The 25,430-nt window shown below is 36.4% G+C and overlaps 1 protein-coding gene across 2 annotated transcripts in view; it reads left to right on the top strand.

Moving 5' to 3' along the window:
* Window positions 1–25,430, top strand: part of kntc1 (kinetochore associated 1) — a 103,266-nt gene that overhangs the window by 55,062 nt on the left and 22,774 nt on the right. For both annotated transcript variants that reach the window (XM_079418748.1, XM_079418747.1), the window contains exons 29-45: window positions 2,343–2,410; window positions 2,530–2,858; window positions 3,917–4,089; window positions 4,215–4,312; window positions 7,443–7,581; window positions 9,178–9,234; window positions 10,774–10,937; window positions 11,018–11,122; window positions 11,215–11,343; window positions 12,215–12,331; window positions 12,473–12,582; window positions 15,752–15,983; window positions 16,207–16,296; window positions 21,584–21,752; window positions 21,898–21,956; window positions 24,273–24,489; window positions 25,013–25,086. In XM_079418748.1, the coding sequence (XP_079274874.1) occupies window positions 2,343–2,410; window positions 2,530–2,858; window positions 3,917–4,089; window positions 4,215–4,312; window positions 7,443–7,581; window positions 9,178–9,234; window positions 10,774–10,937; window positions 11,018–11,122; window positions 11,215–11,343; window positions 12,215–12,331; window positions 12,473–12,582; window positions 15,752–15,983; window positions 16,207–16,296; window positions 21,584–21,752; window positions 21,898–21,956; window positions 24,273–24,489; window positions 25,013–25,086 (2,330 nt within the window). The remainder of the gene's footprint in view (window positions 1–2,342; window positions 2,411–2,529; window positions 2,859–3,916; window positions 4,090–4,214; window positions 4,313–7,442; window positions 7,582–9,177; window positions 9,235–10,773; window positions 10,938–11,017; window positions 11,123–11,214; window positions 11,344–12,214; window positions 12,332–12,472; window positions 12,583–15,751; window positions 15,984–16,206; window positions 16,297–21,583; window positions 21,753–21,897; window positions 21,957–24,272; window positions 24,490–25,012; window positions 25,087–25,430) is intronic.

Raw genomic sequence — 25,430 nt, forward strand, 5'->3', positions numbered from 1 at the left:
TTTTTTTGTTTACAGATGGCTCACAATTTGCAATTTGATCATATTTCACACTTCAGCTTCTTTGCCTTTGTATCAAAAAATCCTTTTTCAAATGGCTTTACGTGGATAAATTATCAAAATTATTGAAAAAATCAGTTCTAGCAACAGATGCATAAGGGCTAGCTAGCATGTTAGCTTAGCATAGTTATAAAAAGTCTTGGTTACATACATATGTAACACTGGTTCCCTGAGTAGGGATCAAGACTGTCTGTGGCTTATGCTGTGGGAACACTTTCTCCCCAGGTGTGAGAAGAGTCTGAAGCCTATAAAAATAACATGCAATTCATTTGTGAATGGTGCAAGCACTGCTTCATGAGGCATCATTTCATCTGCTTCTCTTAAGGATCCACCCGTGCCATCGATCTTCAATTTCATACTCGGAATTCGTGCTCTGCATTTAACCCATCCAACGCACGAATTCAGAGTATGGGTCACCATACTTGGCTGAATGTCACTTCACTTCACTATTAGAGAGAGTTTATTCATACACATTTGAGTAATTCTAAGAGTGTAAAGTTGATGAATAATGTATCAAATTGGCTCTTAAACATTCATGTTCAAAATCATTCAGCACCCAAAAGTCAAAATTGGTGCAGAGCTTTTTATTGTTTAAAACCACCAATAAACACTGCTTGGGGGTGCTTGGCTTCTGTTACCTCTTGCTTGGCCCATTCCTTAACTGAAAAAGCTTTCAATTCACTGATAATCTTTGGCTTTCACATTGCCACTGCTTTCTTCAAATTCAACAAAATATTTTCAATGAGAATTACATCTGGAGACTTGACTTAGGCCACTCAAGAACATTTTACGTCCGATCCCTGAACCAAGCATAAGCATATTTGGATGTATACTTTGGGATGAGTGTCCTGCGAGAAAGTCCATTGATCATCATCTTCAGTCTTTGCACCAAAGGCATCACAGTTCTTGCCAAAATGGCCTGATATTTCAAAGAATCCATGATGTCCTTCATACATTCATGATTACCACTTGCTGCAACAGTAAAACACCCCCATAACAAGACTGGTCGACTTCCATGTTTGACCATGGAGATGGTGTTCTCATTAGCTTTGCCTTTTTTGGATTAGACATTCCACTGATTCATGGGTCCAAAAAGTTTTCACTGATTTTGCAAGATGGTGAGCCGTTCTAAAGTGACTGAAACCCTCTGACAGAAAGTTGTCCAGATGAAGGCCAATAGCAGCCAAGGCAAGAGAAGATGGTCGTTCCAAATATGTGATTTCTAAAATATTGCATCTTTACCACTAACTCATTCAAGTTCCCCAAAAAGTGGTCGTCCACGAAAGACAAATGCATGAAAGGACAGGTGAACAGGTTGTCTTGGCATACAGTGTCTCGACGTTAAAGAGAATTTGAACTGAAAGCCCACTCCCTCTCATCAGCAGAAAGTATCAGAAGGCTAAACTAACCTGTGCTGAGCAGGATGTTGTGTGGACAGAGGCGAACTGGTTCAAAGTTCACTTCAGTGATGAAAGCAAATTTATTAGGTCCAATGGTAAACACAATTTTCATCATCAAACCGTGGAAAGACTGAAGCCTAAGTGTGTAAAGAAATCAGTGAAAGGTGGAGGAGGAAGTGGAAGGTTTAGGGGATGTTTTCTGCAGCAGAGGAGGCCACTTATACCGCTACATGGCAGAGTGAATGCAAAGGTTTATCAGAACCTCTTGTGGCAACATGGTTCCTTCCCTGCATTCATCGCCCAATCAGCTAGCAATTTGTATGCAGGACAATGCTCTGTGTCACAGCAAAATGAGTAAAGCAGTTCCTTGAAGCTGAAAACATTGAAATAATGAAATGGCCAGCCCAGAGTCCTGATCTAACCCCGATTGAAAATTGCTGGAAAAACCTCAGCGACAAAGTTATGGCTAAGAAACCCACTACAATAACTGAACTCTGGAAGAGACTGGAAGAAAAGTGGACCAAGATCACACCAGAGCAGTTTGAGGGACTAGTGACATACTGTGGCCGCAGATGTGCTGATGGCATTCAAAGCAAGGGCCTATACACTTCCTACTGTTTTTAACTGCTGTAACCAGAAATTCAGAAATTTTAGTTGTAATCTTTCTTCTACAATAATTGATTTTCTCTATTTTAATTTAAATTTCTCTATTTTAAATTGTTTTTGTTGAAGTGCCTTGGCTGTTTTGTGAAACACTATTCTACTAGCGTGGTATAGCCAAAATTCCTTCAAATTTTGAACAATGAAGATTTTCACTCTATATACCTTTTTATTAGCTAAGTTGATTATCCTCAAGTTAAAGTTTCCTGTCCTTTCTTCTTGTAGATGATGCTTTCAAGAAAACTGAATGTGAGAACAATCTGAAGATGTTCACAGCCATTGCTCATCTACAGGTCTCAATTTATTCATAAATGGATTTTGAGCCATTTAATGCCACATTGTAAACACATCTAAAAATTCAGCAACAAATGGGTGTTTGTTATAAAATATTATAAAATGTTTCTTACGTTAGGAAGACTTTGACATCTTCTTGACACCAGAGGAATATGATGATCCAGTAGTAAGACATAAGTTCAACCAACAGCTCATCACTGCATATGAGAATGCACAAGCATGGCGGCGCTCAGGAAAACAACACCCTGACAAGCTTTCAAGCAGTCATTTGAATGGCAGTGCTGCAGTAGCCAATGATCCAGATGGTAAAACGAAGACACTCTCTACTGAAGCTGGGCTACATCGACTGGCCAGACAGCTGCAGAAGACAGAGCAGGAACTTTGGGCAGACCTAGCTCTGAGAGCTCTGGATGCTGGAGATGTGGAGAAAGCTTTACAGATCCTCAGGTGAGGGGGGAGGGGGGGTGAGATCTAAAAGTACTATGAAAAAGCAACTCTCAACTTAAGACATAGAGATACTTACTAAAATATCTTGAAATAATTTTCTTATTCATACATGTTTTTTATTCATTCTTAAATCGCAAATAACTTTAAGCAGTCCTGTGCTGCACGGGTTTGGCGCAGCCAGTGCTCATGCAGGGAGCTGAAGCAGAGCGCTGCACACACACTGCCCTGCTGTCGCATGTTGACACAACTCAGGAAATATGTTTTGTATGACTTTGTTATTAAAGCAATGTCATACTTAAAGTATCAGTACTAGTAAAATGAGAAATCATACCTTTTTTAGAAGCAGGGTATCACGATACCTTTTTAATACCGGTATATCATGCAGCTCTGGATTAATAACAGTTATTCTTATGATAAATGTTCCTTGCAGTCCAAGTCAGAGTTAGGACAATAATAAGAATAGGATTCTCTGTTTTTCTCTGCATTTCTCTTCTTCTCTAGCTTGTTTTTTTTATCTAGTTAAACCATTTTTTTACCCTTCTGTAAGTTGCTTTGGATAAAAACATCTGCACAACTTTCCTTTGGTTCCAAACCAATAAGACTTTTGTTTATCTTTGAAACAAAAATGCATTTTAATATTCTTGAAACATTTTTTGTATATCCATTTAAAGTCTACCAAACTGACGTATTCAATCTTCAAAAATTATATAGAAAATTATAAAAAAAAAATTTTTAAAGAGACACAACTACTATCTGCACACATACATGATCAGCACATTCATAGAGCGCATTAAATTAGGTAAACAGAAGTTTGACCGGGCTTGTTTGACACGTGAGAACAAACCTTGTTGGTTCCTGCTGGAAAAGCAAGCACATTTGACCAAATGGACAAAAATAGGTGAAAGAAAATTTAAATCTTCATTTGTGTTCTGAAGATGAAAGGTCTCATGATTTTGGAGTAACATGGTTGAGTAAATGACAGCACTTTCAATTTTGTGTGAACTATCCTTTTTAACTTTTAATGTCTTCTCTCATATCTTCTATTTTACCTCACACAGTGAGTTATACAAGCACCACTCGAACTGCAGCACAGGACAAGTTCTGTTCAGCACTGCCCAGCGCATCTCTCAGATGCTGGAGGAAAATGTCCCCATGGTTTTGCCTGAAAAGGTTAACCTCCCTGCTGTCATCCATGGGCTGGCCTGTCAAGCTATTACAGTCTGCCACAGTGGTACTGTAACACTTCCACATTTCATATTCTCTTAAAGTGAATTTTATTTTTTTCAGTTTTGTCATTTATGGATCACACATTTGTCCTTTACACCATCTTCAGGACATGTATTTTTCCTTTCACAGACCTTCTGCTGGACTGTTTGGAGCTATGTAAAAGCACCAGAAGTGCTGCAGATGTGTACAGACAATGTCAGATTGAAGATTTTGGATTTTTTGCTAAGGTTAGCTTGCTAAACATTGTGTATGTGAACACTCGCATGCCAGATCGACTCTCCAATGATAGTCAACCAAGACTAGAGCTGGGCAATATGGACAACAAAAACAAAACATATCTCTGTATCTTTAGACTGAATAGCGATTTACAATATTTATCTCAGTATTTTCTACAGTTTTCTATTTGGATTAAAAAAAGTGAATACAACCACAGGTTGTGGTATATATTAGCCTATGTGCAAAAAAAAGGGTCAAAATCCCATTAAATTCTTACATATCATTTATAATCTAATGCATTTTAAAGCATAAATTGAACTTACTAAGTTAAAAATGAAAATTAATTAAAGTGCAGACTAAATATTAAATTGTAAGAGAAACACATTCACTCATCCGAACACATTTGAATATTATTTGATAATGTATGTTTTAGCTATAATTATTGTAAACTAGATTTAGCTCAAAGGGGTATAATAATAATAAAGAATTGAGAAATTTGACAATCTGTATGTTTTACATGTTAACAAAAATAGTAATACTTCTACGTGGTTATCTTTCCAGGAACTCAGGCTCACTTTACATAATACAAAAATAAATACATAATCTAAGCATACACAGGGGTTAAAGCAAAAAAAAAAAAAAAAATCTGAAATTTTTCATGGGGCAAACCCTATTCCACAGCCATACCTGTCACATAGCCAGTTTAAGAGCAGTTTTTTCTTCTTTTTGTAATTAGGAGCGCTTGTCCTCCTAATTTAAAAAAATAATAATTTAGGAGCACCTTCTAATCAATAATAAAAAATTCTGATAAAAAATTAGCCTTCCTAATACGCAGTGACATTTGACTCAAAGTGATTTACAGGGACATTTTCTTTTTACCTTTTAATGTTTTTTTTCTAATTTGATTAAATGTATGCAGTGTTCCCTCTAGGATTTTTCCAGCTTTGGTGGCAGGACTATTTCCCATGGACCACGCCCCCCCCCACAAGAATCACATGCAGAATTGAATTTATTTGAACTAAAAAAGACAAGTAAATAGTAAATAATAAAATAAGAACAAATAAATGAATGATGATTAATAGCACAAACAAAAGCATTAACAAGATACAAATTAAATTAACAGTACTTACATCCGGGCTCTATGCTTTTCTTTTTAGGAGCGCTTGTCCTCCTAATTAAAAAAAAATATAGGAGCACTTTCTGATCGATAATCAAAAATTAGCCTTCCTAATACATGGTGATATTTGACTCCTTAAAGTGATTAACAAGGGCTTTTTAACTTCTTTTTTCCTTTGTAATGGCATTTTTCTAATTTTATTATTATTTAGTACGTTATCTGTCAAATTCAAAAATGTATGTTTATAAGCTTTTTCAAATTTCTATTTAAAGCAATATAATAAGCAGAATAAGTCAAACAAGTTACCAATCATATGAAATTAGTAGGCTATTAATAAAAAAATAATTTGTGCTACAGAGGTGACACAAAATTGTTATTAATAGTTATTAATAATTGTTATTAATATAAATCCCGCGCCGAAATTCAAGTTCTGCTCTGTGTTCTCTGCTAATAACCCGACTGTGAATGATGCGAGCAGAGTTAACATGTTGTCAGTGAGAAGCTGCAGCCTTGGCGGGGATGATTTTTGGTGTGCCGGCAGAACAACAACATGTTTCTTTTCCCCTCATTTTTTCCAACTGATGGAAATCCATCATTGTGACGGAACACTTTAATCCCTGAAACAACACAAAGGCAAAAACAAAACAAAGACAAGAGGGAAACAAAAGTGTTAAAATATATAATAAAAAAAGACTGTAAATAAGTGAGATTTGAATTGTTTCGAATATCTGGATAGATGAGATGTTGAGGAAGATTATTCCAAAGCTTAGGAGCAATGACAATAAAAAGGATCTACTGTCCATCAATGACAATCTAAACTTTAAACTTGTATATTACTTTTGAAATGCAACTGAATGAATAATTCATAATTATACAAACATTTTTACAGTACTAAAATTACAGTCCTTATGTCTTAAAGGGATAGTTCACCCAAAAATGAAAATTCTGTCAACTCACCCTTGTGTCGTTCCAAACTGGCAAGACATTTGTTCATCTTCAGAACACAAAATAAGATATTAACCACTGATGTCACATGGACCATTTTAACGATATTCTTACTACCTTGCTGGACCTTGATCGTAGTAACCTTGCTGCCTATGGAGGGTCAGAGAGCTCTTCGATTTCATCAAAAATGTCTTAATTTGTGTACCGAAGATCTTACAAAGGTCTTACGGGTTTGGAGCGACATGAGGGTGAGAAATTAATGATATAATATACATTTTTGGGTGAACTCTAACCCTTTAATTTCTTTACCTACAAGTGTTAAACTCAAGCTTTATTTTGGTGGAAAACTGCAGGGGGACACTTAACTCTTTCCCCGCCAAACACGAAATTTTCCAGGTTGCCGTGTTTTCACTGTTATACGCTAAGGGGCGCTATTACAAGTCTCCTGAATGAGTCTAGAAAGTGCCGATCAAAAACACAGACCAGGAAGACGCAGAAACGAGCAATCTCATATGCAAGCATATGCATATGAAAAATAATGCAATCATCGACACTAACTGCATATAAATGAAAACTGCGTAATGTTACAGAGTGAAATGTCAATCCAGAAAATGGTAAAGGGCTGTGCAATGAGTACTGATGGAAGCCATCTACTGCATCTTTGCTTTGATAATATTACTGAATATGATCCAGATGTAGTATTTGATAAAAATGCGATTTTCTCAGCTTTTTGCTCAAAATGTAGCTTTTTTTCAATCAACATTCAAGTGTTGATTTAAAAAAAAAAAAATGCATGCTTGAAGCTAGAATAAAACAGATTTTTTATTTGTTCGAAAGTAGAGAGGGTCTGATCTTTATTATAATGTTCAGATTACAACAAAATATCCTGGGGGCCATGAAATTTTAGTGAAAATCAGCAAAAACACTGGCGGTGGCTGGCAACTTTTTTCAAAAACGGCTGGCGGGGAAAGAGTAAAACTTGTGTTTAGTTGACAGTTTATAAAGAATATTATTCTGAATAACCCATCAATCAGTAATTTAACCCTCATGTTTTTTGTTAAACAATTATTTATTTTTAGGAATCTGCATTGAGTGGCGAAGATGCATACATTGAATCACATTTTCATGATGTCTTTAATGAGGACTGCATTGTGCTGGATCCAGTCTCAGTGCTGCCACTCCAGTATAAAATCACCAGAAATTTGTTACCATTGTCAGGTAAGAGTATACTGTTACTGCTGGAATGTATGGAATCTAGTGCTTTGATCAATTTTAATATGGACAATATTACTGGCAGCTTTACAGTGATAATCAGGGAAAATGGTAAATGCTACATTTTTCAGGAAACAATCATTTGAGTTACAGTTTCCACTTTGATTTCAAATCATTAAGCTTATTCAATTATTCAGTGAACTTATTAGATACTTTCCAATATTGCTAAATCAAAACAATTTACTAAATATGGATTGTCTTTTAAGTCTCGACTGAACAAGTCAAAGGTCATCAGTGGTAAGCAACAATAACTCCAGCGAGTTATAAAAAAAAAAAAAAAAAAACATGCAGGGAACCAAGCTCAGCTGACAGGGCCAGTACTCATCTGTTCTAACAGTAAGAACACAGCAGGATTAATGATTCCAAGCTCCAGCACAGGTCAGTGTTTATGTAGATTGATGGTTTTCAAAATTTAAAGCAGCTTTTTTTGATTGAAAACTGGCTTGGGCCAAAACAGACTTGGGCAGAATTCATTAACTGGACAGAATTTTGAGACCCCAGATTAATCCTTATTAGGGCTACTAATGTAATTCAGTCCAGAACAGTGAGTAATTTTCTCCCTTTTTTGTTTTGTTGTTTGATTAACATTAATGTCACAGATAGCAGCAACTAAATTAGGATGCTGTCCCTTTAAGACTGAAAGCATCAATCCAATATTCTGATACACATCCAATATAACTTTTTATCTTCACTTAAGACATAACCGAGTGTGTTTTTGTGAATGCCAAAACAGGCAATTTTACATTGTTTTGAGTGTATTTCTCTGTTCAAGTGCAAGTGTGATAAGACTTGAAAGTGAACTGAATTCAGTAGTCGTATCAGAGATGGTCTTATTACCTTCCAGGCAGTTACCTTCCAGTGGTTTTGGTCGTATGCTTTTGGTGCAAAATTTGTTTATGCAAAACAATTTGTTTTCTTTTGCATCGTACCCGTTGTTGAATAGGTCATTCCAGGATGACACAAGTTTTTAATACTAGGGGAAGATCCTCCAACATGTTCTCTCTGCCGAATTCCTTTATCCATTAACCATGTTTTGGAGTTTTTAGCAAAAATATATGGTATAAGCTAAGGTAAATCAGCTATAACTTTTCTTGCCATGAAAATAGCCAAAAACAAACACTTTCACATTGTCATGTTTCTTCAGAATGTATCCATCCATCTGCTGTTCTCATAGTCCCACACATTGATATTTTTTAAAGTTTTATGAGACATGCAGGAAGCGTATGCTAGCTTACGTATGTCTTGCTGGATAGATCAGTATGTTAAAGTTCAAATGTGCACATCTCCCCTTTGTACCACGCAGGAGAATGGTTCTCACTGGATCTCTTTGCAAACTGTCCCTCCCTAACATTAGCTGTTTCCATCCGCCCATTTTTCTGCTCATTTTGTAATATCACACAAAAAAAAAAGCTGGATGGAAATGCCAAGATGCACATGAATTCTACAAATGCACATAAAAAAATGTATGCACACAATTGAGTCTGATACACTTTTAACACTTTAAAACACATTGTAAACACACAACTTTGTCCTTTATTCCAGAATCGAAGCTTTATCCTTTTGACTGTTCCTGCCTGTCATTCTGTGCTCTCAAAGTGGGTAAGAGTGTCTTCTTATTGCCTTGACTAGTATACAGTGAGACTGTTAATAGAGTACATTTCACTCTATGATTAACCCTAAGGTAAGATCCTAAGGAAACGTTTGCTGTTTATCTGTCAGCAAAACACTGTTGAAAGTCTTTTTATTGACATAAAAATGGGGATATATAGGTGCAGGTAACTTGGAGAAAGAGTCCATATTGTTTATTTATAAATACTTCTGACATCGTAACCAAAAAAAAAGCTGGCTGAAAATTGGTGGGGTAGGGTGGGTAGACTATTATGCGAACAATATTTTTATGTATCACTCAGCCCTAATTACAGTGCTTGGCATAGTTTGGCACAGTGTGAGACTAATTCTCATAACAGCAACTCTCATAAACTGCTGGTACTCTCTTCTGCCCTTGCTTGAGAGAGGTTTACAAAGCGTCCATGTATTCTCTCATTCTTGCGGTCTGTCTTGGGTCCATCTTGCAAAGTCACCCTCTTAAGCCCAGAGTATACCTCGCTAGTTTATGGGTACAGCTGAACGACAGGTGATCGACACATGCACTCTAGAAAGCTTCATCTTTGTCCAGTGTCTGCTCTGTTTTTCTCCAGAAGTTATGACCAATAAAAATGTCTTTGTAAAGTTTTTGCTAACTTACAACCCCCCTTACACAAGTGCTTGTAAATGCATTGTAAATGTTGTTGCTTCGTCTCTTTAGTTTTGTTTATTTACTCTCTCTTGTGAACAAACTGGGTCCACTTGGCTGTTTTCTTTTTCTTGTGCAGTTTAAATCATGATCCAAGTCTCTTACTCTAGGGTATAGCACCAACTCCAGCTCCTTCCCCATCAGAGATGTCACATTCCAAATTACCAAAGTATCACAAACCTTACTTCTCAGACGACTACTATTGTCTCAGACTACTACTTATAGTTCAGTCCTAAATTCTTCACTCTCATGTTTTAATTATTTTTAGGGTCAATTCAACATCAACTTTAAATGGTGATGACATTAGCTTCTGGCCTGTAGCTTCTGTTATTATCGGTTCATGTCTATCAGCTTTAGGGGGCCAATGGGAAAGGAGCTTGTATTATACAATGTGGTGCTATTCAAGTTTACGGTTTAAATGTGTACTGTGAAATTTCAGTAGTCTACTTTAGACATACTGATAACTAAGTAACTTTGCAACTCCACATCAACTTCACACCAACTCTCATTAGAGTATTAGTGGACTGTTAGGTTTGGGTTAGTAGAATAAGTTGACATGTACTTGCAAAGTTACTTATAGTCAGTAGAATGTCTGTTGGGGGCCATCAAAATAAAGAGTTAGCAGATATTAAGCAGACAGTTTACTAATACTCTAATGACTTTGCAAAGTTACATTTAATAGAATGTCTAAAGTGGACTGTCAAAACTGTTTGAAAAGCATTTAGTATTTTATTGGATTGTGAGAGGCAGAATGTTTTTTTCAGTCTCTGTTTTTTTTTTTGACTGATTTCTGGGGAAAAATGTTTCTGAGGCCTTAGTCATGAGATATCTGTCTGCTTTCACAGGCACTGATTGGGTTGTGCCTTTGCTCAATCCCTTGGCCTCTATGCTGCAAATGCTGCAGGAGTGCAGTCAGCTAGAACTGGCTCTACGACTTCTTATGGAATCTTACGGCAGCATATTAATGCACTTTGTTTCTAACAACATGGATATTTCTCTAAGCATGCAGGTGAGAATCCTGTAAAATAGTTATGTTCAATATAATGCAAATAAGTGCTTTCGTTGATGGTGTGCTTATCTCATTTCCAGCTTCAGTCTAACCACCGTATGGCCAGAGATAAACAGACTCTTGACGGGATAGAGAAAACTGTTCTCTCGTCTGTCACTGTGGTTGTGGTCTCCTTGTTACAGAAGGTGTGCAAAGAGACTTAAGATGTGCATTTATATTGATTTCTTTCCAAGGAGTGATTTATATCAGTGACATCTTTAATGGAGTTGTATTACAGGTGCTCAACTGGAGAGTGGTCGACTCTGATTTGGCCATCGGGCTTTGTACTATTTTGCCTAAGGCAGCGGTTGTGGATATTCTGTGGAAGATGATCACCAGTGCCTGGCAAAATTATGAAAAGATTAAGGTCAGGCTAAAGTTTGATTTGTCACACAAGTTGTCATACAAGTTGTGCTTGCTTGGTGAAAACTTTAATCCTAAGTATAAAATCACCATAAAATTTATATTAATCCTATTTGCCTTACTTTCTTTTCTTTCTTACTCTAATCTTACTCCATTTTTTAGGGTCTTCATTAAATTTCTGTAACATTAAAAAAAAAACATGAAATTCCTCAATTATCGTGTAAAAATTCAGTTGTTAGCCCTAATTGTAACCTTGTAATGTAAAAGGGCTCCCTATAGTTTTAAGCATAAGCGGAGGTAGATTTTTATCACTAAGAAAATGTATACTATAACTGAATGTATTTAAAGAAAGAGCAACTTATTCAGTGAACTACTATTTTAAAAAAAAATTACAGTTTAGTTTTTCCCCCTGCTGTACCGAAATCATACCGAACCGTGACGTTAAAATCGAGGTATGTACTGCACCGTCATATTTGTGTACCGTTACACCCCTATTAGACCGACTTCTGTCCTTGGAACTGGGGCAAAAAATAAATAAATGAATAAATAATAATAATCTGATCGGGACATCCCAAGTACTGCAGAAATATGTACTGATCAACAATAATGTAAGGCAATAATGACAATGATAGCAAATAATGATACATGTAAGGAGTTCTTAAGGGTAACTCTAACTTCCTGATCAAAAGACCTTAGTGAGTGCTTTAGGAGAAGAGTAATCCTCCACAGTCCAGTCAACTAGTCATTCAATATTCTGTTTATTTATTTATTTATTTTTACCACTCAATTAATATGGCAGCAATATTTGCATGGCCAAGCACCTGTAACATTTTTCTTATATTAATAATAATAATAAATATATTTGTCTTCTGTAGGTTGTTGCTATGGTGGGGGCCCATCTAAGTTTCTTGTATAAGGATGAAGAGGAGAGGGGGAAGTTTCTGTCTGTTATCACTGATGCAGAGTGGGGCATTCAGCTTAGCAAACTTGGGGTCAGTGCTGAACTTATGCATGAACTTATGAACTTATTTCATTATTTAGCCCATGTGAGATAAAACCAAGTTATTTAATCTATTTTAAAACCATGCAATATGTCCAGAATTGTGTGTCCTTTGACATTTGTTTCCATTTAGGTTTCCATCCAGTCTGTGTTTAGGCAGTGCACAGAGACGAAGAGAAACTTGATTCCTACACTTGTGAAAAACAAAAACATTACTCCTGACATCATACTGCATTACTGCAGGCAAGTCAGCTATTCACTATTTTACTTCATTTATAACACATTTGGCAAGGTGGCTGTTTTTACATTTAATCATTTAGTAGAGTTTTTTTTCTGTAATGTCCCTATATGAGTAGATGTAAATGATTATGAATAATTAGAGCATTTTTGAAACACAATATTTAATATTTTCAATGCAGAGTACAAATTCAGTGTATAATACATTTGTTCATTTTGTTGTGTGCAGTGGTAAATTGCAGGTAGCATGCCTCTGTGTGATCCTTTTGACACTTAACTCAAACAGTTTACCGCACCCACTTTTTTCACAATGTTTTTTTTCTTTTAACTGTGGTGGAAACTGATCTGTGACGAAAGTTCATGACATTTTATTTTTTATTTTATATATATATATATATATATATGTGTGTGTGTGTGTGTCAGTGTTGGGGGTAACACATTACAAGTAGTAATGTTACGTAATAAGATTACTTTTTTCAAGTAACTAGTAAAGTAACGCATTACTTTTTAATTTACAAGAAAATATTTGAGTTACTTTTTCCCCATTTATTGACTGACAGTGCGCTGTGTGAACATGCTGTTACTATAGATCTAAATGTGAATGTGCATTAATTCATCCCACTCGCAAAAAACAGATTTAGTATTCATCAAAATGAATTAAAACAGTGAAATGCAAACTCAGAATATGATGCAAACCTGCAATAATTAAATGTTAAACAACACAAATGTATCTAATCCCATTTTATTAACCAATGTCTTTGCTGCTGACCTTTGATGATCCAGTTCAACCATATTAATAATAAGCAATAATGACTTTAGATAAACTAACAATTGTACTTCATTGTTTTTTTTATTGCCGAAGAGTGTTAAACCTTCTTATCCTGAGTTTTACTTTACAGACGTGAATTTACTTTTCCTTCACAAGATACAGGGCTTTTACATTTGTATTAATGTAATTTCTTGTATCAAAAACAATCAAGTCCTGCTCATATTTTAAAAATAACGCAAAAGTGACGCAAAAGTAACGTAACGCATTACTTTCCATAAAAAGTAGCTAAGTAACGTAATTAGTTACTTTTTTAGGGAGTAACGCAATATTGTAATGCATTACTTTTAAAAGTAACTTTCCCCAACACTGGTGTGTATGTATGTGTATATATATGTATGTATGTATGTATGTATATATACACACATACATGCATATATACACACATACATATATGTATATGTATATACATATATGTATGTATGTGTATATATATATATATATATATATATATATATATATATATATATATATATATATATACATACATACATACATACATACATACATACATACATACATACATACATACATACATACATACATACATACATACATACATACATACATACATACATACATACATACATACATACATACATATGTGTATATATAATAATCAGCACTGATTATATATATAATTTGTTTTTTGTTTTTTTCAATTTTTAAACATTGTAGTGCACCCCAGAATTATTTGGACCCTAAAACCATACTTTAGATGTAACGGTTTTAAACGTAACCTCCACTAAGATGTTATAGATTACTTATTATAGATTTATTATAGATTAACAGGACTGATAATTCTAGCAATTTCTGAACATGATATTTGGTTCTGCCATGCAAATTTAGTTGCATGTCATGCTGCTTGTTTATCGATTCATTTTTATATCTTAATATACAGGTGCTGGTCATAAAATTAGAATATCATGAAAAAGTTTATTTCAGTAATACCATTCAAAAAGTGAAACTTGTATATTAGATTCATTCATTACACACAGACTGATATATTTCAAATGTTTATTTCCTTTAATTTTGATGATTATAACTGACAACAAATGAAAGTCCCAAATTCAGTATTCAAGAAAATTTGAATATTGTGAAAATGTTCTATATTGAAGACCCCTGGTGCCACACTCTAATCAGCTAATTAACTCAAAACACCTGCAAAAGCCTTTAAATGGTCTCTCAGTCTAGTTCTGTAGGCTACACAATCATGGGGAAGACTGCTGACTTGACAGTTGTCCAAAAGACGACCATTGACACCTTGCACAAGGAGGGCAAGACACAAAAGGTCATTGCTAAAGAGGCTGGTTGTTCACAGAGCTCTGTGTCCAAGCACATTAATAGAGAGGCAAAGGGAAGGACAAGATGTGGTAGGAAAAAAGTGTACAAGCAATAGGGATAACCGCACCCTGGAGAGGATTGTGAAACAAAACCCATTTAAAAATGTGGGGGAGATTCACAAAGAGTGGACTGCAGCTGGAGTCAGTGCTTCAAGAACCACCACGCACAGACGTATGCAAGACATGGGTTTCAGCTGTCGCATTCCTTGTGTCAAGCCACTCTTGAACAAGAGACAGCGTCAGAAGCGTCTTGCCTGGGCTAAAGACAAAAAGGACTGGACTGCTGCTGAGTGGTCCAAAGTTATGTTCTCTGATGAAAGTAAATTTTGCATTTCACTTGGAAATCAAGGTCCCAGAGTCTGGAGGAAGAGAGGAGAGGCACATAATCCACGTTGCTTGAGGTCCAGTGTAAAGTTTCCACAGTGATTGATGGTTTGGGGTGCCATGTCATCTGCTGGTGTTGGTCCATTGTGTTTTCTGAGGTCCAAGGTCAACGCAGCCATCTACCAGGAAGTTTTAGAGAAATCATTTTTTTTTGCATTTGTTTTAATTGATATTCTAATTTTCTGAGATACTGAATTTGGGACTTTCATTTGTTGTCAGTTATAATCATCAAAATTAAAGGAAATAAACATTTGAAATATATCAGTCTGTGTGTAAATGAAGGAATCTAATATACAAGTTTCACTTTTTGAATGGTATTACTGAAATAAATCAACTTTTTCATGATATTCTAATTTTATGACCAGCACCTGTAAGTACAAATGGAGATGCCATTCAGAAGATCACAAAGCAGCATCTGATGTAACTGTTGTCCCTTATATTTAAAAATAAACTGGTGACCTCCCCAATGAAGTCACCCAGACTGGGAAAACTCTCTTTAAAAATGTCTGTGTTATCTTTCACATTCTATGAATTACCACAGTGTATTTTCTCAGTTATGCTGAATGTATTATGCTGAGTGTAATACTCAAGGCTTTTTTTTTTCTTTTTTTGGGCTCTGCAGCACATTTGGATTGGACAGTGGTTCTGCAATCAATTTGTACATAACCACTCTACTACTGCAGGAGGATAGGTTGTATGAAACAGAGATTGAAGAAGGCGATGCTAAAGGTGTCCTGCAGGGTGAAGAGTTACTGTTAGGAAAAGATGACATGCTCGAAAGTGCCCTACAAATTGTTCCTCGGCTTGGCTCTACCAAAGACCTTGTGATCAGTCTCAACACAGCCTTGACCAAGGTCTTGTATTGCATACTTCATCTCTGATTCTCTTTAAGCATGTCCTAATAATTTTTACTCTGGTTGTCCATGGGAAATATTTCATAAGATTTTATGGGATATAGGATACTGACACGATTGCATTTATGACACTAATATTTGATAACTCAAATGTAACTTCTCTTGTATGGTAGATTATTCTAATGCCATACTATTTGTTCTAATATGAATGTAATCTGTACAGCTAAATCCATACAACTATGAGTGGATAGAGAGAGTGCTCAGAACTATTCAGATGGCTGATGAAACCACAAACCTTCTACCCCTTGGTCAGGTCAGTTACATACCATGATACCAAGATGTAATTCATATTACCAAACAGTAGGATTGTGTACCGAACTCTGTACTTTTAAGGGTACCGACCGAATTGCGTCGGTACTACTGACTACCGATTCACATTAAATCATTCGGCACCAAATTTCGGTACCTGGGCGCATAAGAGAGAGAGACAGCGAGAGAGAGTCCCTGTGACATGATGTCACCCCTGCAACTCTTTAAAACACAACACACAGGGCAAACCAAAATGTTCTGAAGTGTGCTTACATTTGTAGGGTCATATGGTTTCCGCGAAAACGTAGACAGGATGGCAGAGTCCATTTATAAAAACGGAATTTACTCTATAGCGCGGAATGCCACGGAATTCATACATTTTTGCATGAATAAAAGAAGGTCTGTCACTTAATTCGAATCACGATATGAGATAGTGTATGTCAATATTAAAACACAAAAAGACGGTGTAAATATGAATCATGCATTAATAATACATTTTAATTCCGTTAGCCTCGGTATGGCGGAGACGCGGTTTTGTTTACTACACAAATACTGAAGCACACATGAACTCGCGGTGATTTTCGGCCTCTGATCTGTTCTGTTCATGAACATGTGGAAGGGGCTAATGCCACCTAAGATGTAACATATATAATGAAGATGTTTTTCCACAACTACAGGTTTTTCCAAACAAATGGAAGGAACAAGCAGAGAGGTGCACAAACAATCTTCTTTATTTGACACTTAAATATAATCATACAAAACACACAGTTTGTTAGAAAAACACACATCACAAAATTAATACTGTTTTTACATAAAAATAGTATTCAGTGGCCACCTGTAGTGATGTATCTTGACAACATCAATATCCCTTGGGATAAGTCAACATTTGGGAAGGAAAAGAAAAAAAACCCCAGTAAATTCAATACAAACAGAACCCTCAAAAATTCACACTTCCCCACAAACCAATAAAGCAAAATAAAATGACCCTCACTTAAAATAAATAACCAAAACCACACAACAAACAAAAGAAAACGGTGAACCCTCCCCACTGATGATAGCCCTTGTTGTTTATAAGGGAATTGACAATCAAAGATAACAATAGCTACTCACAATTCTCACAACAACAAAAAACACAATTAACACACACACACAGCAACAACCACGCACTCACACCAACATACAAACACACACTCACACAAACGCACGATTAATTCGCTATAATGCGACTTGAACACACACACACAGTCAAGTGCCCTTGAAGGAAGGCAAACTACTTCTCCGCAGCACAGTCAAGCCGCCACACAGCAGCAAACCAGCAACGGACATGTTTCTGCAGCACAATTAACTGGCTCTCAATAAGAGTGGTGAACGATCCACCAATCCTGCCTGGATCAAGCCTGAGATTGATGCAGTTGAACACCCTCAGGCTCACGCCCAGAGTTAGAGAAGAATTCCAACCTTATACAGGTTACTGTGTTTACTACAGGCTCAATGCTTGACGCGCATCAAATAGTTTTTACAACATGAGCAACACGCCGCCAGTATACCATGCCAGAGGAAAACAGAAGTAAAGGGAAATCTCCGTGCTTTTTAAAGGGGCCGTGAACTTGACTTCCGCCCTACTCCATCCACCCATACAGAACGGGAAACCGACCAAAGGGGATACAAACACACAAACTTGCAGGCTATGGAAGTCACTTCATGAGAATTTTACCATTTCATTTGAGAAAACTAGCATCATATCATATTCAAACTAGCATCATATATCAGACTTCACGGCAGCCTGTCAAAATAAAAGTGTGGTTTAACGTAACAGAAATATATTACTCTTGTATTGCTTTACAGTATAATGTAGTCTTTATATATTCCACTTACTCTCAAATTTAAATAAAACAACCACATTAACCACTTAATAATAATTGCATTTTTTTGTCTACAATTAACTTTTTTAAAGGAATATTCACAATTTTTCTACCGTGTATTAATTTTAACAGTAAACCTCTTTGTTTGCCAAAAAATAAAAGGGTTTCATTTTCATTTGATTAAAAATAAATGTTTCATGCCTTCATTTGATTATCAGAAAAAAATAAAACACAATAATTTCTGGAAGAAAAAAAAATATTGGGCCCTATTGTTCAAAATGTTGAAATTGAGATTTTTTTACTTATTTTTTCACTGAAATAAATGTTTTTGTTATTACACAGAGAGTAAAGTACTGAAAAAAAGGTACCATTGGGTACCGGTTAAAATGTGAACGGTACCCAACCCTACCAAACAGGATGAAAAAAAAAAACAGATGGTTAAACTAAGGGTGACCCCGAATAGTCCATGATCCGATGCTTCGATAGGAGGAGCCTGATTCGACTCCCAATCTCACAGTCGAATATTCGCAGGGTGTTATGATCATTTGCTCAAATCTTTGATTTCACATAAAACTACCAGTTTTCTCCCAATAAGTTAATATACTGCCTATTAAAATAATGCTGTAAATAAGAATCTGAAAAGAAAGAAGCTTCAAATAAATATTTTACCATGCGTGAATAAATCCAACCACCCCTATAGATTTAAGTTTCACTTTCCATAATCCGTGACTGACAGGAGCATCTTGGCAGCAGGTATTTAAATCTTTAACAAGACCCAAATTGACACAGGATTTTTTCGATCAGGTAGGGTACAACTTACCGATTTCAAAACATTTCAGCCGGTTTATATATCGTGTATATATTATTTATCTCATATGAGATGCATTTGGTTGAGCTGCCCTGCAATAAAGCGCTTCATTGAGGTACGGTGATTATCTCTTCAGCACGCGCAGCGCGATCAGGACTGTTATATACATAACATTATAATGAGAAGACTATTGTAATAAAACGCTGAAGTTTTAGAGTTTAGCTGCCGTGTTTCTGCACGTTGTTGCGTGAAGAACACGTCCACAAAAGGACTTCATTCAGAGCCGCGCAAACACGTTCATGACATGTGCATTCGGTGTATTTAGTGCAGAGAGCCTATAAGTCGTAATATTAATGTAATGTTGTATAAATAACGAAGCGTATTCTGTAGGCTATGAGATAAATGATGAGTTAAATCCCATTGATTAAATACCTGCTATCAAAAGCTTCATTCTACTGGTCATCTTCAGTCCTTGCAGCTCAAAACAGAAATGCAGAACATTAATAACTATTGTCATATACAGTCAGGTCCATAAATATTGGGACATCGACACAATTCTAACATTTTTGGCTCTATACACCACCACAATGGATTTCAAATGAAACAAACAAGATGTGATTTAACTGCAGACTGTCAGCTTTAATTTGAGGGTATTTACATCCAAATCAGGTGAACGGTGTAGGAATTGCAACAGTTTGCATATGTGCCTCCCAATTGTTAAGGGACCAAAAGTAACGGGACAGAATAATAATCATAAATCAAACTTTCACTTTTTAATACTTGGTTGCAAATCCTTTGCAGTCAATTACAGCCTGAAGTCTGGAACGCATAGACATCACCAGACGCTGGGTTTCATCCCTGGTGATGCTCTGCCAGGCCTCTACTGCAACCGTCTTCAGTCCCTGCTTGTTCTTGGGGCATTTTCCCTTCAGTTTTGTCTTCAGAAAGTGAAATGCATGCTCAAATTCAGGTCAGGTGATTGACTTGGCCATTGCATAAGTCCACTTCTTTCCCTTCAAAAACTCTTTGGTTGCTTTTGCAGTATGCTTTGGGTCATTGTCCATCTGCACTGTGAAGCGCCGTCCAGTGAGTTCTGAAGCATTTGGCTGAATATGAGCAGATGATATTGCCCGAAACACTTCAGAATTCATCCTGCTGCTTTTGTCAGCAGTCACATCATCAATAAATACAAGAGAACCAGTTCCACTGGCAACCATACATGCCCACGCCATGACACCACCATGCTTCACTGATGAGGTGGTAGGCTTAGGATCATGAGCAGTTCCTTTCCTTCTCCATACTCTTCTCTTCCCATCACTCTGGTACAAGTTGATCTTGGTCTCATCTGTCCATAGGATGTTGTTCCAGAACTGTGAAGGCTTTTTTAGATGTCGTTTGGCAAACTCTAATCTGGCCTTCCTGTTTTTGAGGCTCACCAATGGTTTACATCTTGTGGTGAACCCTCTGTATTCACTCTGGTGAAGTCTTCTCTTGATTGTTGACTTTGACACACATACACCTATACCTCCTGGAGAGTGTTCTTGATCTGGCCAACTGTTGTGAAGGGTGTTTTTTTTCACCAGGGAAAGAATTCTTCGGTCATCCACCACAGTTGTTTTCCGTGGTCTTCCGGGTCTTTTGGTGTTGCTGAGCTCACCGGTGTGTTCCTACTTTTTAAGAATGTTCCAAACAGTTGTTTTGGCCACGCCTAATGTTTTTGCTATCTCTCTGATGGGTTTGTTTCATTTTTTCAGCCTAATGATGGCTTGCTTCACTGATAGTGACAGCTCTTTGGATCTCATCTTGACAGTTGACAGCAACAGATTCCAAATGCAAATAGCACACTTGAAATTAACTCTGGACCTTTTATCTGCTCATTGTAATTGGGATAATGAGGGAATAACACACACCTGGCCATGGAACAGCTGAGAAGCCAATTGTCCCATTACTTTTGGTCCCTTAACAAGTGGGAGGCACATATGCAAACTGTTGTAATTCCTACACCGTTCACCTGATTTGGATGTAAATACCCTCAAATTAAAGCTGACAGTCTGCAGTTAAAGCACATCTTGTTCGTTTCATTTGAAATCCATTGTGGTGGTGTATAGAGCCAAAAAATTTAGAACTGTGTCGATGTCTCAATATTTATGGACCTGACTGTACATAACGTTATAATGAGAGCACTATTGTAAAAAACATGTTGTGAATTCTTAGGGTTTCGCTGACGTTTAACGTTAACTATTTTTTTATCAAAACATAAAACATTATTTACCCAGTTTGTATCTGAGAGGCGTCCGTTACACATTTTCCCTGTGTATTAACGTCAGTAATTATACTGTGTCTGACTTGACTCTTGGTAATGTATTTTGCCCCCAAACATATGATTCGACTATCAATCGAATTTCAGCAAGATTTGAAAATTCCAATTCGACTATGAAAATCCTTAGTCGGGGACACCCCTAGGTTAAACTGATACCTGTAGTGAACACTTTTGACTTTGGCTGGTGAGCAACCGCCAAACAATTCCGTATTGCTCATTGAAGCTTTATGTATTTAAAGTTTTGGAATTTTGTTTGCCTCAGGAATGTTTAATTGTAACATCTTCATAATTTATCATTTAGATGGTGGGATTACTCCAGCATTTAAAGTCTCATAGAAGAATCTCTCCCCCCACTGACCTGGAGAGCTCATACCTTTTGGAGAATGGTCTTGAACCCACTGCTCAAGCTAACACCCGCCTGCCCTTTCATCTGTTCTTCCAGACCAACCACGCTTTCTGGAAAATTGTCTGTGTGTATCAGGGTTTTGTGTTTATTTCACCATACCCTTCCTGATTTGTCTTTTTGTGCTTTTAATTGATCCTAAATGACACTCATATTTTCTGTTTTAATGTGATGTTTTCTTTCTCTTTGTTTTTCTTAATGTGTGCCCACAGCTCCAGAACTTAGTGAGGACACTTTACCCACGCTACTCCTCATCTGTAAATTAATGAAGGTATCATACTTAAAAGAGAAGAGATCATTGTCTTTTTTTTATTATTCCTGCTTGTTAGTTTCTGTTTTTGTAGATAAAATGACAGCCCACAACAGAGCACCGTTTGCATCTGTAGTACTAATAACAGGGTTCCCACGGGTCATGGAATTTCTGGAATATCATGGAATTTTAAAAGGTCTATTCCAGACATTGAAAGTCAGGGAATTTTATATATTTTTTGTCCAAATCATGGAATATCAGGGATTTTTGTTCGTCAACTCCATTCAGTACTTGCGTGCTGTGACTTGTGTAAACAGCATGTACAGACAGCAGCGTCTCGGACACGCGTGAGCCCTGAATTCAGTTTCTCACAGCATCTTTCTTGCGCCTGAATGGACAAATATATACAAAAGTATAAAAATGCCCGTCTTGGCAAGTAACTTTGTAGCTTTAACAATGATTAATCTATATTTAAATTAGTCTGTAAACGGCCATTAACAGAGGCCAGAGATGCTGAAGACGGACGCAAAGAGGAGAAAATACCATATCAGGCAGAACAAGATTCAAAATGTGCGAAATATAGGAATCCTAAACATTGAATTTTATTTTAATGTGTTTCTGAGGGGAACTGGTTGTTTTCAGAAAAGTTTACACGGCGTTTTCTTTTCATCTTGCCTCTGTATAATGCATTTAAATGAGTGTTAATACGCGCAGCACTGCTGTGTTTATAGTGGTAACCAAGGAAATGCTTTATCACTGTTCCATAACTGTTTGACATCACCTGCTGTCAAAGAGTGAAATTGTGTCTCATTCAGCCCGTCTGCTGTTTCTGTTTCATGTAGCATAATTTCACAAAGCTAAAGTCACACCATTCTGTTTCTTCAGATTTTGAAATTATGCAGTCTAAAATAAATTTAAAACATTGCGGGTTTTTTTTTTGGATTGATTCATGATTAAAATGCAGTGGTTGCCTTGCCACTAATTTCAAATGGCAATGCAAAATCAAGTTGCAACAACTTGAAGAATATGCAAATGTTATTTTATAAGTAATCATTCAATTTCTGTACCTGAACACCTACAAACATAAAAACTTAAGCGAAATTTAATTTCTATCTTTGTGCTATATATTTAATTTAGCTATTACTTGCAATTTGTTCTTATTTATCTTTAATGATGTTTGAACTTTATATTAGATACTGAACTTATATATATACTTTTTTTTCTGTGGTATTAACATTGAAATCGAGATTTGTAAAAAAAATTGGTATCTAAAATATTGGTGTCATAAGTTTATTTATTAGAATACAAAAATCAAAAGTTGATAACAGCAACTATTTTATTTATTTATTTTTTGTGGCAAGGCTAGTGAAAATATTAACAGGGCAAGTAATAATTTTAACCACTGAAAAAATCCTTAGCATTGAGCCCTGGGCTATTCTTTCAGCGCCATCTTATTCCCTTCCCGCTCGTCAACTGGCTATCACTATGTCAGATGCAGTCACCAGGCTGTACCGGTTAACAAAGGCAAATATGCCAGAAAATGAAAATTTTTGGGAGCTTTGTACGGTGACCGAGAGATCTCAATGCATTGCAAATAGAAAAAACACCTGCAAATTAAGAAAACAACTTCCTCAATTTTACAACGCACACGCTGCAAATGCTCACAACACAACCAAACAAAGAAACGCACTGCATATAAAATTGATTTGGTTGTATTGTGAGCATTTGCAGTGTTTCTTTATTTGTTTGTGTTGTGAGCATTTGCACCAACTGCTGTCAAACTGATGAAGATGTTTTCTTGATTTGCTGGTGCTTTTTCTATTTGCATGTGTTTTCTGAAGTTGCAGCGCGTTGAGCTCTCTCGGCCACCATAGCTTTGGCTACAAAATGGCCTCTTCAAAGACTGAGTTTAAAAAAAAAAAAAAAAGTGTAAAAAATATCAAAGAGCATTTAATGGTAAAAAAGCAACAACAACAAAAAAAAAGGCTCAGCACAACAGCGGCCTGTTTTTCCATTCATTATAGGTCATGGAAATTCAGCTTTTTAGTCAGTGAAAGTCAGGGAAAAGTCAGGGAATTTGACATTTGACTTAGAGTGGGAACCCTGTAATAAAATGAGCTTTGAACTGTACCTTTTTCAGACATTTTCTAGAATTTCTCTGTGAAAGTCATTCTGTCAGACTTCTTTAGGCTGTTTTTAGTTGGTGGGTTTTAAAAGCATTTACCAGATAAATTCACAAGACCAGTGTTATGTAAATATAACAAAAACTAAACAAAATTGACACTTTTTACAGGTAAGATATTTACAGTCTATTTTTCTGTTTTGATTTTTACCCAGGTTAATCCTGACAAGATGTATGTTTTAGTTGTGAACCATGTGTTCAAGAAGAGTCTCTTGCCTTTGCTAACGGATCAGTCGAAGAAAATCCAGAATCTTACTCCCAGTAAAGAATTGTCCAGTGTGACTCAGAGTATCTTTAAGCATGCACTGTGCATTCAGAATCTGGAACTTGCTGCAGCCACAGTCCATAAAATTGCCCAGGACCTTCCTGCAGGTAAGTCAAGTAGCATGACAGCACTCTTTCATTAGTCAAACATTATATATTTTGTAAATCTTTTGAAGGAATGCAGTAACTTTGGATGAGGAACAGACGAAAGTAAGTTGTTGTTATTCACTGAACATTGTTACCTGATGATGCTGTTGTGGACTTGAGTAAAGGAATCATTGTAACAAAGTTTGTAGTTTGGGGAAGGAGGAGGTGGGAACTGGCAGACATTCAACACAAATTTAATAACAAAATGAACAACAATGAAAGTAAAGCGGCAGTTCCTCACAGACGACTGGCGCACCAACATAAATAGTCCAGGCCTGGTCCTCTCTCATCATTCACTGTTGTCACTCCTCCTTTTATCATTCCGGAGCTCCTCTGTGGGACTCGAGAACTGTGTGCGGCGCAGGTGTCGCTCATTATAATTTACTCCACTGGCCTTGGTCCGCTCCCATGGATTTCAGCCCCTCCCCACTCATCACAGTCATATAAAAAACATTACATATTTGATTGTTTGTTTTGGTTCCAGGTGCACAAAAGACAGATTTCTTAAAGTTCAGTTTGGAGCTCGTACACAAGTTTCTGCAGTCTGATTCTCTGGAGGTATGTTGGCTTTTCAGAAAAATGTTGATATTATATTGTTTTAGGGACAGATAATATATGTGGTAATGTAAAACTATTTGTTGCTTTGTTGATAAATAGATGAGCATGAATGGGCTTAGCTGTTAAATCATGCATCTTCAGTAACCTCTTGTGATCAGATTTTATTGAAGGTGTCTGATATTGACTACACAATTTAACATTTGTGCACATTTTGAAGTATTCGTTTTTAATTATATAGTGCCTTTTCCAAGTTACACAATAGCACAATATGATGCTTTAATTGACATTTAAATATGGGTCATGAGGAGGCATTATAATGACTAGGCAGCAAGGTTATTAACACT

The sequence above is a fragment of the Barbus barbus genome (genome assembly GCF_936440315.1).
Source record: "Barbus barbus genome assembly, chromosome: 6".
NCBI classification, from domain to species: domain Eukaryota; kingdom Metazoa; phylum Chordata; class Actinopteri; order Cypriniformes; family Cyprinidae; genus Barbus; species Barbus barbus.